The sequence below is a fragment of the Seriola aureovittata genome, chromosome 17 (assembly GCF_021018895.1).
Source record: "Seriola aureovittata isolate HTS-2021-v1 ecotype China chromosome 17, ASM2101889v1, whole genome shotgun sequence".
In the NCBI taxonomy this organism is placed as follows: domain Eukaryota; kingdom Metazoa; phylum Chordata; class Actinopteri; order Carangiformes; family Carangidae; genus Seriola; species Seriola aureovittata.
Window position 1 is genome coordinate 12,318,440 of NC_079380.1, and position 14,033 is coordinate 12,332,472.

At 39.2% G+C, this 14,033-nt stretch overlaps 2 protein-coding genes across 3 annotated transcripts; one reads left to right on the top strand and one right to left on the bottom strand.

The window, feature by feature from the left end:
- The first annotated feature begins 1,198 nt into the window (after nucleotides 1-1,198).
- On the top strand, nucleotides 1,199-4,520 carry ccdc137 (coiled-coil domain containing 137). The gene is made up of 6 exons (XM_056401635.1): nucleotides 1,199-1,370; nucleotides 1,592-1,737; nucleotides 1,836-2,043; nucleotides 2,765-2,847; nucleotides 3,310-3,389; nucleotides 3,477-4,520. The coding sequence occupies exons 1-6, from the start codon at nucleotides 1,300-1,302 to the stop codon at nucleotides 3,675-3,677; spliced, it is 789 nt and encodes a 262-aa protein (XP_056257610.1). The 5' UTR covers nucleotides 1,199-1,299; the 3' UTR covers nucleotides 3,678-4,520.
- A 149-nt stretch (nucleotides 4,521-4,669) lies between these two features.
- On the bottom strand, nucleotides 4,670-12,998 carry LOC130185263 (G-protein coupled receptor family C group 5 member C-like). 2 transcript variants are annotated; one of them, XM_056401631.1, is made up of 4 exons: nucleotides 12,501-12,998; nucleotides 10,554-11,573; nucleotides 8,091-8,194; nucleotides 4,670-7,996 (listed from the first exon to the last, which is right to left on the bottom strand). In XM_056401631.1, the coding sequence occupies exons 2-4, from the start codon at nucleotides 11,530-11,532 to the stop codon at nucleotides 7,898-7,900; spliced, it is 1,182 nt and encodes a 393-aa protein (XP_056257606.1). In that variant the 5' UTR covers nucleotides 11,533-11,573; nucleotides 12,501-12,998; the 3' UTR covers nucleotides 4,670-7,897. The 2 variants fall into 2 exon arrangements, with proteins under 2 accessions (XP_056257606.1, XP_056257607.1); XM_056401632.1 differs by lacking the exon at nucleotides 12,501-12,998 and having other exon boundaries at nucleotides 10,554-12,360.
- Nucleotides 12,999-14,033: the final 1,035 nt, after the last annotated feature.

Here is a 14,033-nt window from a genome sequence, read left to right on the forward strand (position 1 = left end):
AAACACCTGTGTCAGGCTCAGAGGATGCCTTGGATATATATATATATATATATATATATATATATATATATATATATATATATATATATATATATATATATATATATATATATAAAAATTCATTCATTCATTGTTAAGTTTATAAAATGTAAAAATATTGAAAATGTCCAGCACAAGTATTGAGACAAAAAAAAGTGATGTGGTGGAATATAAACTTATTGCTACTCAAATACTGTACTTAGTTGCTGAACTATAGTTGCTAGTTACTTTGCCGATTAAACATATTACATATAGGCTACTTAACATATCTACTTATTGGATGAAATGCTGCTCTCTTTTTAATGCATCAGAAATAATGATCTATAAATGTGATATATATGATATTCAATGCTCTCAAAAGAACCATTCTGCATAATAAGTGGGCTGCTTGCAATTTAGTTACATTTTGATGATGATACTTAGTGGTACTTCTGAATTTTTCATTGCAGTGATGTTTACTGAAGTAAATGATCTGAGTACTTCTTCCACCATACCATACAATATATTATCATTTTCATTCATCATATCATTTAGTACCAAGTTTTATATTTCAAATATGATTCTCACCCTTCGTCGAATATCTGTTTTAATTTGGCATCTAAACGAACCAGCAACTTCGGCTTGTTTTGAGCTGAGGGACGGTGTGGATCGCACATATCCTATACCCCAGTTTTACAGAACAAAACTGAACAATGCTCATTTATTTTAAATAAATTAGTGGAAAACTGTCAAAATAAGAATGCGAACCATATAAATAACATCACAAGCAACTGAATAGTTAGTACCTTAACAATAGCTATGTCTACTGACAATCAATAATAACACACATCTGGATAGTCAAATGAAGTACACTACCATCTAGCGGTGGCCAATCAGGACGTCCTTTACAGCAAAGATCGTTTGCTTTTTATGTATATCACTCTGATATAGATTTATTCCACTTTTCAGGAACCGGGTGTGATTCATATGGTGTTGTTATCCATTCTTTACTTAATTTACCTAAATAAATTATACGTAGGGCACTTCAAACAAGATATAACCCAGTATAGGAGAGGAGTAAGGTGCAAGAGCCTCAACATTAGGCAATCAACAACGTTTAATTTGCTTGCTTACAATGCCCGAAAAAAGTGACGGAGTGAGAGCTCTTTACTTCCTCGTTCCTTGACGCCTAAGGTTGAGGTTCATAGGTTAAAGGCTATACACGCTGCTCTACATGTGTTGTTGTTTTGTCATGCATTGGTTGAAATAAAGTGCAGTAACATGGGGAAGAATAAGAAGAACAAAACCAACGAATCAGGAAAACAAGCGAACAAGACCGGTAAACATCCAAGGTAACGTAAGGAAGCTAATGTGTAGACGGGACTGCTGCTAGCTAGCTACAGCAGCTAACCGTTATTAGCTCTGTAAGTTAGTTACGAGCTAGAGTCAACTTGTTAAACTCATTCCTACATTTAAGATAGGGTATGAGCCTGCAATACACTACCTTCAAAAGGTAACGTTTATTTCCATTTTTCCTACATGCTGTATGGATTATAATTTGTCTACATTTCAGTGATACTAAGCTCAAACGAGATGATAAACCCAAGAAAGCCAAACAACAGGACCACCTCAAACACATCCCCTTCAGACTCCGAGAGATAATGAAGAGCAAGGAGAGAATGAAAACGGGACCTTTGGGATCCAAAAAGCTAAAAGAGGGTGGGTAAAAAAATAAATAAAGAAAGAAAAACTTGTTTATACTTTTCAGTCATGAGTTTGTCCTACAGGTAGTGAGGGATTTGTTTTCTGCCTCTTAGCCCCCTCCCCTAAAAGTAAGCCAGAGGAGGATTCCCAGGATGGAGACATACCTGTGCCACATTTCAGGAGGGGAAAGGACGAAAGTGAGAAAGCATACCTGCAGCGCATGGAGAGGGAGACACAACATGTCCTCTTCCTCACCAAGAACCAAGTAGACAGAAAGCCTGAACTGGGTGCAGACAAGGGCAAGTCCGAGAAAAAGAAGGAGTGAGTACATTGAGACTTGTAACCAGCAAAGCAGTTTGATGATAGGTGTTTGTGCAAATATGGCATGTTATTGAAGGCTGGGGCCAACTTAGCTAGCTAATTGCCATCCTTCTGCTTAGATTGGCTAAGGTTTCATACATATAACAGAAGTGCAGCAAATTCGCCATAAGGGACAATGAAGAGATAAAGATATAATCTGTTGTGGTTGTATACACTGCAGCAATTTTTCATCTCTGGTCACAGTTTAAGCCTAAATACAAGAAAAAGTTGCACTATTTATCTTGGAAATGTGCTGGTGAATTAAAAAAAATACTAAACTTCTCTATTTCATAAAATAAATATGTGCAGCCCTAATGTTAGGGCTGCAATTAATTATTATTTTTATTATAGCTTAATCTATTGATCACTTTCTGTTAATCAAATGGTTGTTGTAGCTATAAAATATTACAAGATAAAAAAAATCCATCACAGTTTTCAAAAGGCCAAGTTGAGATCTTATGTTTTGTTTTGTCTTAACCAAGTCAATTGCTTGGCCCAAATGATAACTTTAATATCAAAATAATTAATGATTAATTTGCCAATCAGCTATGCTTTACACACATTTACACATAAAATGCTAAAATCCAACATGTATTTAAATGTCAATGTTAATCACAGAATTATATGATCATTCCTGGGTGATAAATGTCTAATTTATTTATTCTTTACTGTCTTGCTACAGGTATGATAAAGTGAGATTACAGAGGCTACAGCAGAAAAAGTTGAACAGACAAGAGGACATGATGGAAAAAGAGATGTTCGTAGGTAATGAAAGCATGTTTTTCAAGAACAGTTAATCCTGCTGATAAACCCACTGTTCACTACATGCACAGCACCAAACAGCTGACGGACACAGTTAAGGACTAGTTGGTGAATATAGTGGAGCATTTAGTAGCTAAGGTTCTGATATTTCCATCGCTGTTGGTGGAGACCAAAAACAGAGCTGAAAGGAAACTAAATATTGAACTTGGTCTGGTTGACACAAACACAAATCTAAATTAATGTATGTTTACTGTCTGTGTGTTTGATAGATGCATTACTCAGCAATTATTTGCAAAACAATTAATCATAACTACTTTATAAGATGATAATATGTGAAATGTTCTGTTTCCAACTTGTTGTATAATCCAAAGTGGCTAAAAAAGTTAATGAATGCAGCTAAACCTGCCAAAGCTGAGGTAGGTGTGAAGCTTTTTGTATAATTGAATTATGGTTTCTGTTTTGTAGATCATGTTCCCTTTGGGGAAGTTTCAATGGCCCCGCCGTCTTTGAGCACCAAACCCAGGAAAGCTCAGGTCAAATCTCAGGTAACAACGCTGTGGATTTATCATGTTATCTCACCAATCTTTGAATAAGTAATTAACTGTTTTTCTTTCTCTGCCTCCATCGTTCAGAAGGCTTCAAAGGACCTGCTTCTCAACTCTCTCCTAGGCCACACAATGGCCTCCACAGCCAAGCCCTCCATGGCCAGACAGAGAATCATGGAGGAGGAGAGGGAGCGAGCAGTGGAGGCCTATCGTCATCTGAAGAAACAGAAGCAGCAGCAGCACGAAGCCAGGACTGCCAGTCTGAAAAAACTCAAGACCCCTCAGTGATGTCTCGTGTCATTCAACTCAGAGAATTACAATTCCTCAACTACAGTCAGTGTGAAAGATTGCAGTGAAAAGTGATGTTCAGAAACTGAGACAGATCATAAGATAAACATCAGCAGACTGTATGTGTGTTACGTAACTCTGGATCTGATATGCCTGTGGGGGAACCTACCATACTGTAGCTAACTGTCAGGGAAAGGGGCAGACATTTGCATCCACAGACCAAAGATGAGGTAAGTTAAACTACATTCACCTGCCACTTTCATGATCTCATGTTTAGTTCAAAAGAGAACTGGACATTATAATGATAAGTTTAACTCATCACCCCCAACTACCATGAATTACATACAGACAGGTTCCCTGTTGTTGATTTCTCATCCTGTGTAACTGTAACTGTGTTGGATGTTCACTAGCAAATGTTCATTTATATTTACTGTTTTCATTTTTCATTTTTCCATCTTATAAGATAGTAGGTAATTACTATGATATCACAAATGATGTCATAGTAATTACCTACTATCTTACATCACAAATGATGTCATTGACAATAAAACGATCTCATCAAATTATCTGAAGGCAAATATAAACCTCTGATTGGTTTCTATAGGTCCACTAGATGGCAGTCCTCCTGTAGAGAGTTGGTTCCATGGTTGTATAGAGGACTCACAGAATTAACTCACTCACTGAATTATTTTGGACCTTTTTTAATGTAAAAATATATTTTTGGTGGTACACTGTGCCATATTATATATGTTGGTTTATGGCTAGTTTATGTGTGTATTCAATGAGTGGAACTGAGAGCAATTTATTACAGTAAATATAAATAAATAAAGTTAAAACAGTCTAGCCATGAGGTCTATTTGATAACTGTTCTGGAGCTTTTGATCGTATCACATGATCATCATCAGCAAATAGAATTTGTCCATTTGTCGAATTCCCAGAGTACCTAAAAGTGTTTCTCATCCATGTTGGCTTTAAAAACTTGAGGTTCACAGTTAACTTCTGACCCTTGAACCAGCTGCACACAAAACAGCTTCACCACCAGGTCCATTTTGTAGTTGTTCTGGAGCTTTCAGTCATGACATGATCATCTTTGAAGACCACATGACTTGCTCTCTTCGCTTTCACAGCACACTTTGTATTACTTTGCAGTTGAAAGGTGCTACACAAATACACGTGTCTTGCTCTATCTTGCCTGCTGTTTCCAGGGTAAACTCTGAACCTCAACAATAAGAATAATGTAAACGTTTGGGGAGACAAAATGCAAAAACTGGTTATACCTTGTTTCCCTTTGTACCTCTCTGAGAGCCTGAGTCCTGGGATAAATAAATCACATCAGCCTTTTTAAATGGGATATACTTATTAGAGCCTGGCACGGCTATTTACATTTCTAATCCCTAAAAGGTTTACCCTCATGAACAAGGCCTTTGTTTAAATATTGGCCTCTGGGACAAACTGTACAAATTCAGTTCAGTTCAGTGTTGTTTGACAAGTTGATCTTTCAAAGCATCCTAGATCCAAAAGCAAGTATTACAATGTTAATGTTTCTGCAATAGTGATCTGTTGAATAATATCACCAGATGGCATTACCTAGTAATACTAAATGCCTGTTGTCTGGTCTATGGGTTCACAGTCATTTCTGTTTGTTCAGGTTAACCTGTAAAAACCTCAGTCTTTTTTTTTTTTTTCTTTCATCAGTGTTTGTCCTCTGAAGGTTGTCACAGTGACAAGAAAATGCATTAAGTGGGGACAGCTGCTTGTGATTGGTAGTGGTGCCTCCCTCGAGCTGAGCCTAACCACCACTGGTCATGAAACCACCTGTGTCCATGTGCACACGACAGCTATTCGTAGTATCAGGGGACTTGCAGTTGCTGCCTGTCAGAGAAAGATGCTGTTAATGATTTCAGCTTGAGTCACTGATCAGGAATTCATGTGTCTAATACAGTTTAAATAAGGTTTAATGCATTTATATTGTGGGATCCCTTTTCTGCAGAGTGACACCTTACCAGTTGCCCCTCCATGAGATGTATGGGTAACACCCTGCCAAGGCTCCTCTGGGACAGCCTACAGTGCCCATTAATCTAGAGGTCAGTGATGACAGAGTAACTATTGAGTAAAGCTAAGTGAAGAGGCTGTTGTTAGAAATGCTGAGAAAACATAGTATCAAGTGTCTTTGACTACTCTGTTTTGTTTACATTTGGATCCATTTTTCATGTTGACAAGCTGCACTGCCTCTGTGCATGTTTTTTGCATCTCCGTGCACTCGTTTCTACATCTGATACATAGACCTGTGTGCACTGGAGATCAAAGGGTGCAGGCACGAGGCATTACAGAGTAAAATCTGCACATGTGCTGTTGTATAATTCTGATCTGTCTGATTTCCAGTTTGTGAGCAATTTCCTCTTTGAGCAAGCACTCATGGCTGCTGACAGTACAGGATGGTGGGAGTGATTGGGAGCGAGCCTACTCAGCCTGCTGCTAGGCAGCCACAGCTCACTCCGAGGCTCTTAAAGTGCGTGTGTGCGTGCGTGTGTGTGCGTCAAATTATAGTTGAATAACTGTTCCTCTCTGTAGAGAAAAGGAAGAGCTCAGCATAAGCAAAGTAGTTGTCCATGCTAATTTGTCTAAAACTAAGTGTCCCACAGTTATATAACCACAGTAGCATTTTTTAAGACTGTTTCAGCGGTTAAACCACATTCAGTCAGTATGTGGACGAGTGTGTGTAATTGTGCTGATAGTGTGATTATTTGCCATCCACTCGGATTGTTATGTAACAAACTTGCATGCTGTGAAGGCGCCTGGCAGCCTTTTACTGCTGCTACTGTCAGACAATGCAGTTTCTATCACACGCTCCATCAAATCTCATTGTGATGCTCAAAACTCAAAATATTAGTGCATCCACTAGGTTGGACTAAGACTATTACAGCCCTAAAGTCAAATTAGTAAAGCATTATATGGATTTGTTGTTGGATTCTCCTTGGTGTCTGGTAACATTTCCGCATTATCACTCTCAGTGGTACCTAAAACAGTTTCCTGCCTTGTTGAGCAGTATAAACCCTTATCCCCCATTTTGAGAGCCAATCCCTTCACTAGGTAAAGCTTATCAAGCCAAAATATGTAAATAACTGTTCTAGGCAGTGTAGATGGTAATCCTTTTGACACTTCCTCTTTCAGTGTCTGACTCCTGTTTGCTTGTGAGTTGCTACCTGTTACAATCCAATGACCCAACAGCCTCACAGGATTTAAGGAACCTTTTCAGCTTTAATAAATTATCATTTACACCTTTACACAAAATTTCATTTTTTAAATCCGACAATCTACAAAAGCAATCATATGGCTTCAGAGGAAGTCTGAATCTCAACATCATTTCACAAGTGAACAAAGTATGTTATGCAATAGTCGACAGATTAACAAATTACATGCAGCAGAATTATGACAAGACAGAAAAAAATCATATTGGTTTCAATGTAAGCCCAACTTTTAGTCAATTATAGACATTGACTTTACACTGCACACAACTAAGGCTAGTCTGGTTTTAAACACCCCGCACCTGGTCCTTGTCTGCTCTTTCTCCACCAACAACCTATAGTTTTATATGTATCATTGCTTTGGGATTTAGTTAAGTCAAAATGTATAGTTTTTGGTCTTTCTCGTAGCTAGAAGGCAAAGTCATGGCTTTCCCGTAGAGACACGTGTATTAAATTCTTTCTCTTGGATGATTGTCTTTTATAGGAGTCCAGTTAGTGAAGCTACAAGTGAACAAAGCTGGTTAACAGTTGACAGTAGAAGGTTTTAAGCACTAGTTTCCATATAGTGAGAATGGAAATGTAATGGACTAGCTGAGACACAACTTTTCCATATGGAAATCTTCATACTGGCTCTGAAAACATCAGCTGCCCATCTCTAGTCATTGTAACCTTTATTTATGACACTCAACCTTTGTACATACAGAACAGACAAGCAGTGCGTGAACAGAGGAAATAAAGTATAAGGCAAAATTAGGAAGTCTGTAAGAGGAGCTAGGTCATATTACTGCATATTGCTGGAGATTCACCACAGCGTCTTATTATTTGAAGCATTTTCCTAAGGAAGAGAAAGCGGGCTACATTACATTTGCTACTAGGAACTGATGCTAGAACAAACCCCTGGTGGAGATTTATTTCATAGCTGTAACAACCGAGTGTGCAATGTGCTCTCGACAGTCCGCCTGTGTGTCACAATCCTTAGGATGGTAAGGACTCGGACGAAAGAGGCAGCGAGCTGCCGCTTTCTAGATTCAAAGAGGGGGCTGTGGCTCGAGGGATCATAGCATCTTGGTCCATCTGTAGAAACACATCAGGAAGTATTATTTCAGATGTGGTGATGAGGTGGTTACGAATTATGTGGTGTGGTATTACGTATTATGAATGCACTCACCTTTGTCAGACCTTTTGCAATCAGGGCTATTTCAGTGGGCTGGTACACAGCACTTCGTACCTGACCGTTGTAAGCCCCATATGGAGACACTGGCTTTGTGGGCGCTGGTAAAGAAAAGGTGGTGTTTTAAATGGTCTTTGTTCAGTCCATTATATGATACAAATTTTTTGATTTAGATCAGACAAATTCTACATCAAAACGCAGTACAGATGGCGAAAACAGAAACGATACACTTGTATGATATCTGCCACGACTCTGTGGCAACACACAACATTTGTTGCTTATGTAAGTGCACAAGCTGGATATTTTGATTCTTTGAAATAAGAATGCAGTATTTTAAATGTGATTGTGTCATACTCAGACGTACTAGACACTATTTTCCTCTTCATAATTAGTTTCTTTTTGTCATCAAGATCATGCACTTAAACCACGGTAGATAACCCCAATAATCGTCTTAGCGTTGTTCAGGATACACTACTGACACTTGTGCTGAAAATATCCAGAGTAGTACTGATAATGTAACAGTCTAAGACTTCCATGCAAATGTTGTTTACAAATAAATATGTTACATTATTTCAAAACTCTGTAACTGTAGTACAGTGATGTCTGTGTCCAAGTAGGTGAGTGAAGACACTGCCTCATAATACTGGCCAAGGACACAACCTTCAGTAAGTAGATCAGACTTTGTTCCTAAAAAGGAACACGATGCATAAATGGCACAGGAAGAAAACTGTGAGTCCAAATGTGCAAAGCTGATACAATTCTAGTCTGTACTTATTTGTGTTTTTTGATCAATTTGTGAACTGTTTTTTTTTTTTTTTTCAGTTTAGTATACATATTCTAAAAAAAAAAAAAGAAACATATAATAGATTTGACTTTTTATCTGCACCTGGACTAATCATAAAGCTAAAAGGGGTGAACAAATAGTATAAGGCAGTATTCAAAATAACCCTCCTAAAAAAACAACAAAAAAACCCTAAAAAAACAGGCAAGACAGCACATTGTAATTTGCAATTACAATGCATTATTGTCAACACCCTTCCAAGCTGTTTATGTGTGTGAGGGGATATGAACAATGATGATTATGCTGACAAATCATTACACTGAATATTTTTGGCCTGCCTGCAAGTTGTTATTCTCGTGTATTTCATTATTATTCTTGTTGACAAGACCTGGGTTTATACAAACTGACAAATGGCAAATAACAGCAAAACTGTTGCTGCTTTTCACTGTTTTACCAAAAAAAAGACACAGCCAATTATTTCACAATCTGTTCCTTTGGTCTAAGAGGCGACAGCTGATGTAGTAGTGCCAATATTGTCAAAATGAATGCTACCATCGTTGCACTTCTTTATGTCTTCTAACTCTCCTGAGCTTGGTCGAGACTGTTGATTGATTGAAGTGCTTTCCTGTCCCGCTGGTAAATTTTGAATTTGGGTTCTGAGGTTTCAACATCCACCTATACAGTATACAACAGAACTGAGTACATCCGTCGTCAATATCACTAAAATGTTAAGTCATTACAAAACCTGTCAATTTAATACAGTTTGATTTGTTTTTAACCAAAGCCTAAGAAGAAAGAATCCAACTGGTCAATCCTTTCATTCAGTTTTTTGGTCGGCACTGCAAAGTCACTGTGGTGGTCCTGGCCAGGTCCATGCCAAACATGCTGGACCCCGTCTTATCCAAACAAATTTATTTTGGTGTCATCAAACCAAAGAATGTGCTGCCAACATTCATCAGGCTTTCTTTTCATGTCCTTTGGCAAAGTTTAATTTTGCAGGTGTGTGCCATTTTGTGAGCAGTGGTTTATTTATTCTTTTTGCATACCCTCTGTAGAGGCTGACTTATGCAGTGTCCTTCACACCGTCCGATCAGTCACTGAAACACCAGTGTCCACAGATAATTCTTTTGCCAAGTCAGAAACACTCACCTGGCTGTTTTTCAATGCAAATTTGTGTAAACAGAGAGTTGCATGTGGGATCATTTCTCAGGTACAGCCACTTTGCACTCTGCTATTGGTATTATGGCTCTACCTATACCGTCTAACCACCGCTGCATCTTATGTTGGGTAGCTTACTGATGCTCTTGTACCCTACCACATCTTTATGAAGTCTCACAATCTCACAACTTAAATACCACATTTGTAATGAAATTAGTTGCAGTGATCCCAGGTTAACTTACTTTTGTTGGGTTGAGGTTGAATTTCAAGGCCTGTATTTTCAATGTAGTCTATCTAATATGTTTTTTTTTTTTAAATCATACATAAGATCAAACACCTTACACTTAACAGTAATGCAATTATTGAAAGATGATACATTTTTCAAATGTCATTAAACATTTTAGTGATATTTCACAGGGGTGTACTCAGTTCTGTTGTATGCTGTACATACAGTATATGCTATGGTTGAGTACAATAATTACTGTCAGATTAATCATAGACCATAATGTGTCATACTGTACCTGTTGGAGGCTCGTCCATAGAGAAAGCTTTATTCTCCATGTACACGTTCTGATGGGGGGGCTCTGGCTCCTTAAGGATCGTGTCATAAACCAGACTCCTGGCAGGATAGATGTGTTCTCCATCATGGGGTTCTTCCTGGTCTGGGTCCTCCTGGGTCAGGAAGCAGATTTCTGGGATGGTGTAGAGGAAGAGGAACACCCAGGCGTTTGACACCACAGCTACAGCCAGAGTAGGATCATCCCAACTGGGGTTCCCCACCACTCTGTTCCCATAGACGTACATGACAATCCAAGCTACCCAGATAGCCAGGGTGAGGAGCCCCGTGACCAGGATGAAAGCTCCATCTCGGTGCCACTGCTTGTGCTTGTGTGTCAGTGAGGGCACAGCCATCAGCACCACAGCTAGCAGCAGAACCATTACATAGATTAGTGACATCACAAAGTCCTGGTTAGCAATGCTGCAGGACATGTCAGGGACAGTGACAATTCCAGGTGGGCTCCTGACCACAGTAAGGATAAGCCACTCAGTGTTGATGATCACCTCAACCAGCCACAGACCCAGAGCTCCCAGACACAGCATCCAACTCCTGGGCCCCCGGCCTCTCCGCTGCAGCAGGGCGAGCCACAGCCCGTGCATCACCAGGCAGGATAGACAGCCTGAGAACAGAACTCCAAATAGGAACCTGCGTGCAGAACAGCTGGTGGAGTACCGGCCCACGATGAAGGCAAAAGTGAGTCCAAAGAGTCCCAGAGTGAAGACCAGAATGGCCGCCTGCAGGGCCACCATACCCTTTCTCTTCTTGTCCGTCACAAACGGTAAGGAGGCCATGAGGATGACGAAGAGGACAAAGGAAGTCACCACACCAGCAGCAGCAACGGCCTCCACCACGACCCCCCACACTTTAGTCAGGTCACACAGGTTGTAATATATGGAGCTGATGCTGTAACCACATCCATTTGGAGCACTGGTCGTCTCCATGGCTTCACTGAAGATTCTGCTTGTCTTGTTATCCTGAAAACCTGCCACAAAAAACAACTTGATTGTTTAAGCTTGAGTTCAAAGAGGGTTTATTATTTGCATCCTTAATTATAAGCTTAGCCAAGCAAACAAACTACAGACTTTGCATACAGCTGCAAATAAATTTGTTTCTCTGGGTTATTATTGTGTCACGGCACACCAAACAAACTGTATCATCTGCATCCTGCCAAGTGGAGTTTAATAATGTAAGTGATCTCAGTTGTGTGAAGTCTCTCTGTGATAATTAAATAGATCCATTGAAGTTACTGAAGAATCCAGGAATTACAACACATTGTCTCCCCTGCCTTTAATTATCACGCTGCTGTGAATTTTAATCACAGATCAGACACAGCCTAGCTATGCTACACAATCTAATTTACTGAGGCTTCATTTTTAACATTTTACCATGAGACATAATGAGGATTCCCCCCACCTAGCATCCCTGCCCCAGCCTACTGGTGTCATTCAGTGGTCAAACAGTTACAGTTAAAAGTAAGATTGTTTTTTAACTTTAAATCCAATAGCTTCACATTGTCAGCAACATCCAAACAACTACAGTCATCAGTATAGCATTCAATGATCGAGGGACATTGTCAGTCAAGAGTAAACTACGTATCACAAATTTGGTCATTTACACGTTTTGCTGTAAACTTGAATACTGTATTACAACCCACATTTGTTTATCTGTAATAAAGCTAAAGACAGAACTTTTTAGTTGTTGTTCAAGAAACATTTTGGATCTACGTGGTTTCCACAGGACAGCGAATAGTAAGTGTACAGCAAATTTAGTATGGCAGTAGGCTAAAATCATCATGATGAGAGATATTACAGTAAATGAACGGCCAAAGCTATGAATGTAATGACAGAAGTAGCATTACATTAGTTAACAGTAAGTAGGCCCGAGTGATTTTCCGTCAGGGACGTCTTACCTGGACCGAAAGGAAGAGCAGCTCCAACAGGTGACTCAGGTGGATGAACCCCGGTGAGAATAGACGGTCACTGAATAATGAAACTTCCCTGGCCCGAAGTAGTTGCTTTGTCTTGAGTCTGTTTAAGTTCCTGGTAGATTATTCGACCAATTTCTGTGCATTCATATATCCACTTAATAGAGCCTCTTCCACCCCCCACCCCCCCGTCCCTGTTCAATCATGAACAGTCCTCCATCCGCCCACTCCTTCTCCGTTGTTATTGAACCATGTTATCATCGACTCACCGACAGTCGCATCAAACTAGTTGCTCTCTGCAGTTATTATTCCTCAGCTCAAACCGCTCTCCCTGTGTCTCTATCCAGCCTCTGTCCAAGTGTTTGCGGCTTTGCATATTCTGTGAGATTAGCACCCAGCCTATTTATTTGTTTTAGGCAGCTTACATCCAAACAAAGGCGCCACTCAACCTCTAACGTGATATTTCCACTTGTTAATGGAGTGCGTGAGCAACTACATATCTGAGCTGTGAACTGTTCGACACGCAGAGACTTTGATTTCAAACGCACTGATGGTTGATGATTAATGGCTTTCACAGGTCTAGTGATTGGATCAGTTTTGTGATTAGTCTTTACAGGTGATTTCTTGTGAAATGATCAGCTGCTGCACACACAGCAGCTTACTTTTTGACTTGGCCTACTTTAAGTTCTACTGAAGAAAATGACCTGTATACATTTGTTATAAGTCAAGTCTGATCTATGCCAAAGAGTAAGTCTTTTAAGAATGAAATTAACACCTGTTAAAAATGAATGAGTACGAATATGACATTATTTTCTCTTCTAAGTGAATGGTCATCATCAGAGGTGAGACTGTGTGTCCAGTTTGCAGAGCCACCTGGTGGAAAATATTATTATAGTAGAGACTCCTGCCCCCCCCCCTTCCCCCAGTGAAACACAATCAAATCAGATTACACAACAAAATAGATCTTGTTATTGATCTGTTGTAGGCCGTGCCACTTAACAACCATTTGATAAATAAGAACATTGACTGATGCCATTGATTTTAAGCTTTTAGCAGAAAGTTATGCTCACCGCAATAAAACGTTTACACATCTGAAATTTGCTAAATGCCGGGCTGCATATAAAGATGAAACGTTCCATTGTTGGGATTGAAAGTAAAAGATTGCTTCTGCTTTGTTTTTTTTTAAAACGATATTTTCTTTTGTGTTTGCAGTATTTGCTGGTTGGAGATGTGACATGTTAGACTAGAATATAGTATAAGAGCAGAGTTTTGTCTCTAAAGACAAACCAGAGTGTTCTTGAGATATATTTTCTCGTTTTGCCATAAGTCACAAAACTTACTCTCTCTCTTTTACTCCAGATAGTTGTAAAACCTGTAGTTTATATTAGAAAAAAGACTGTGCCACAAAAGAGGGAGTAAAGCAGCAAATACAATTGCCAGAATGAATGTCAGATCCTTAGAAATAACTGTGAGACATGATAGCAGAATACAACATCTCTACATATTTCATGATATTCA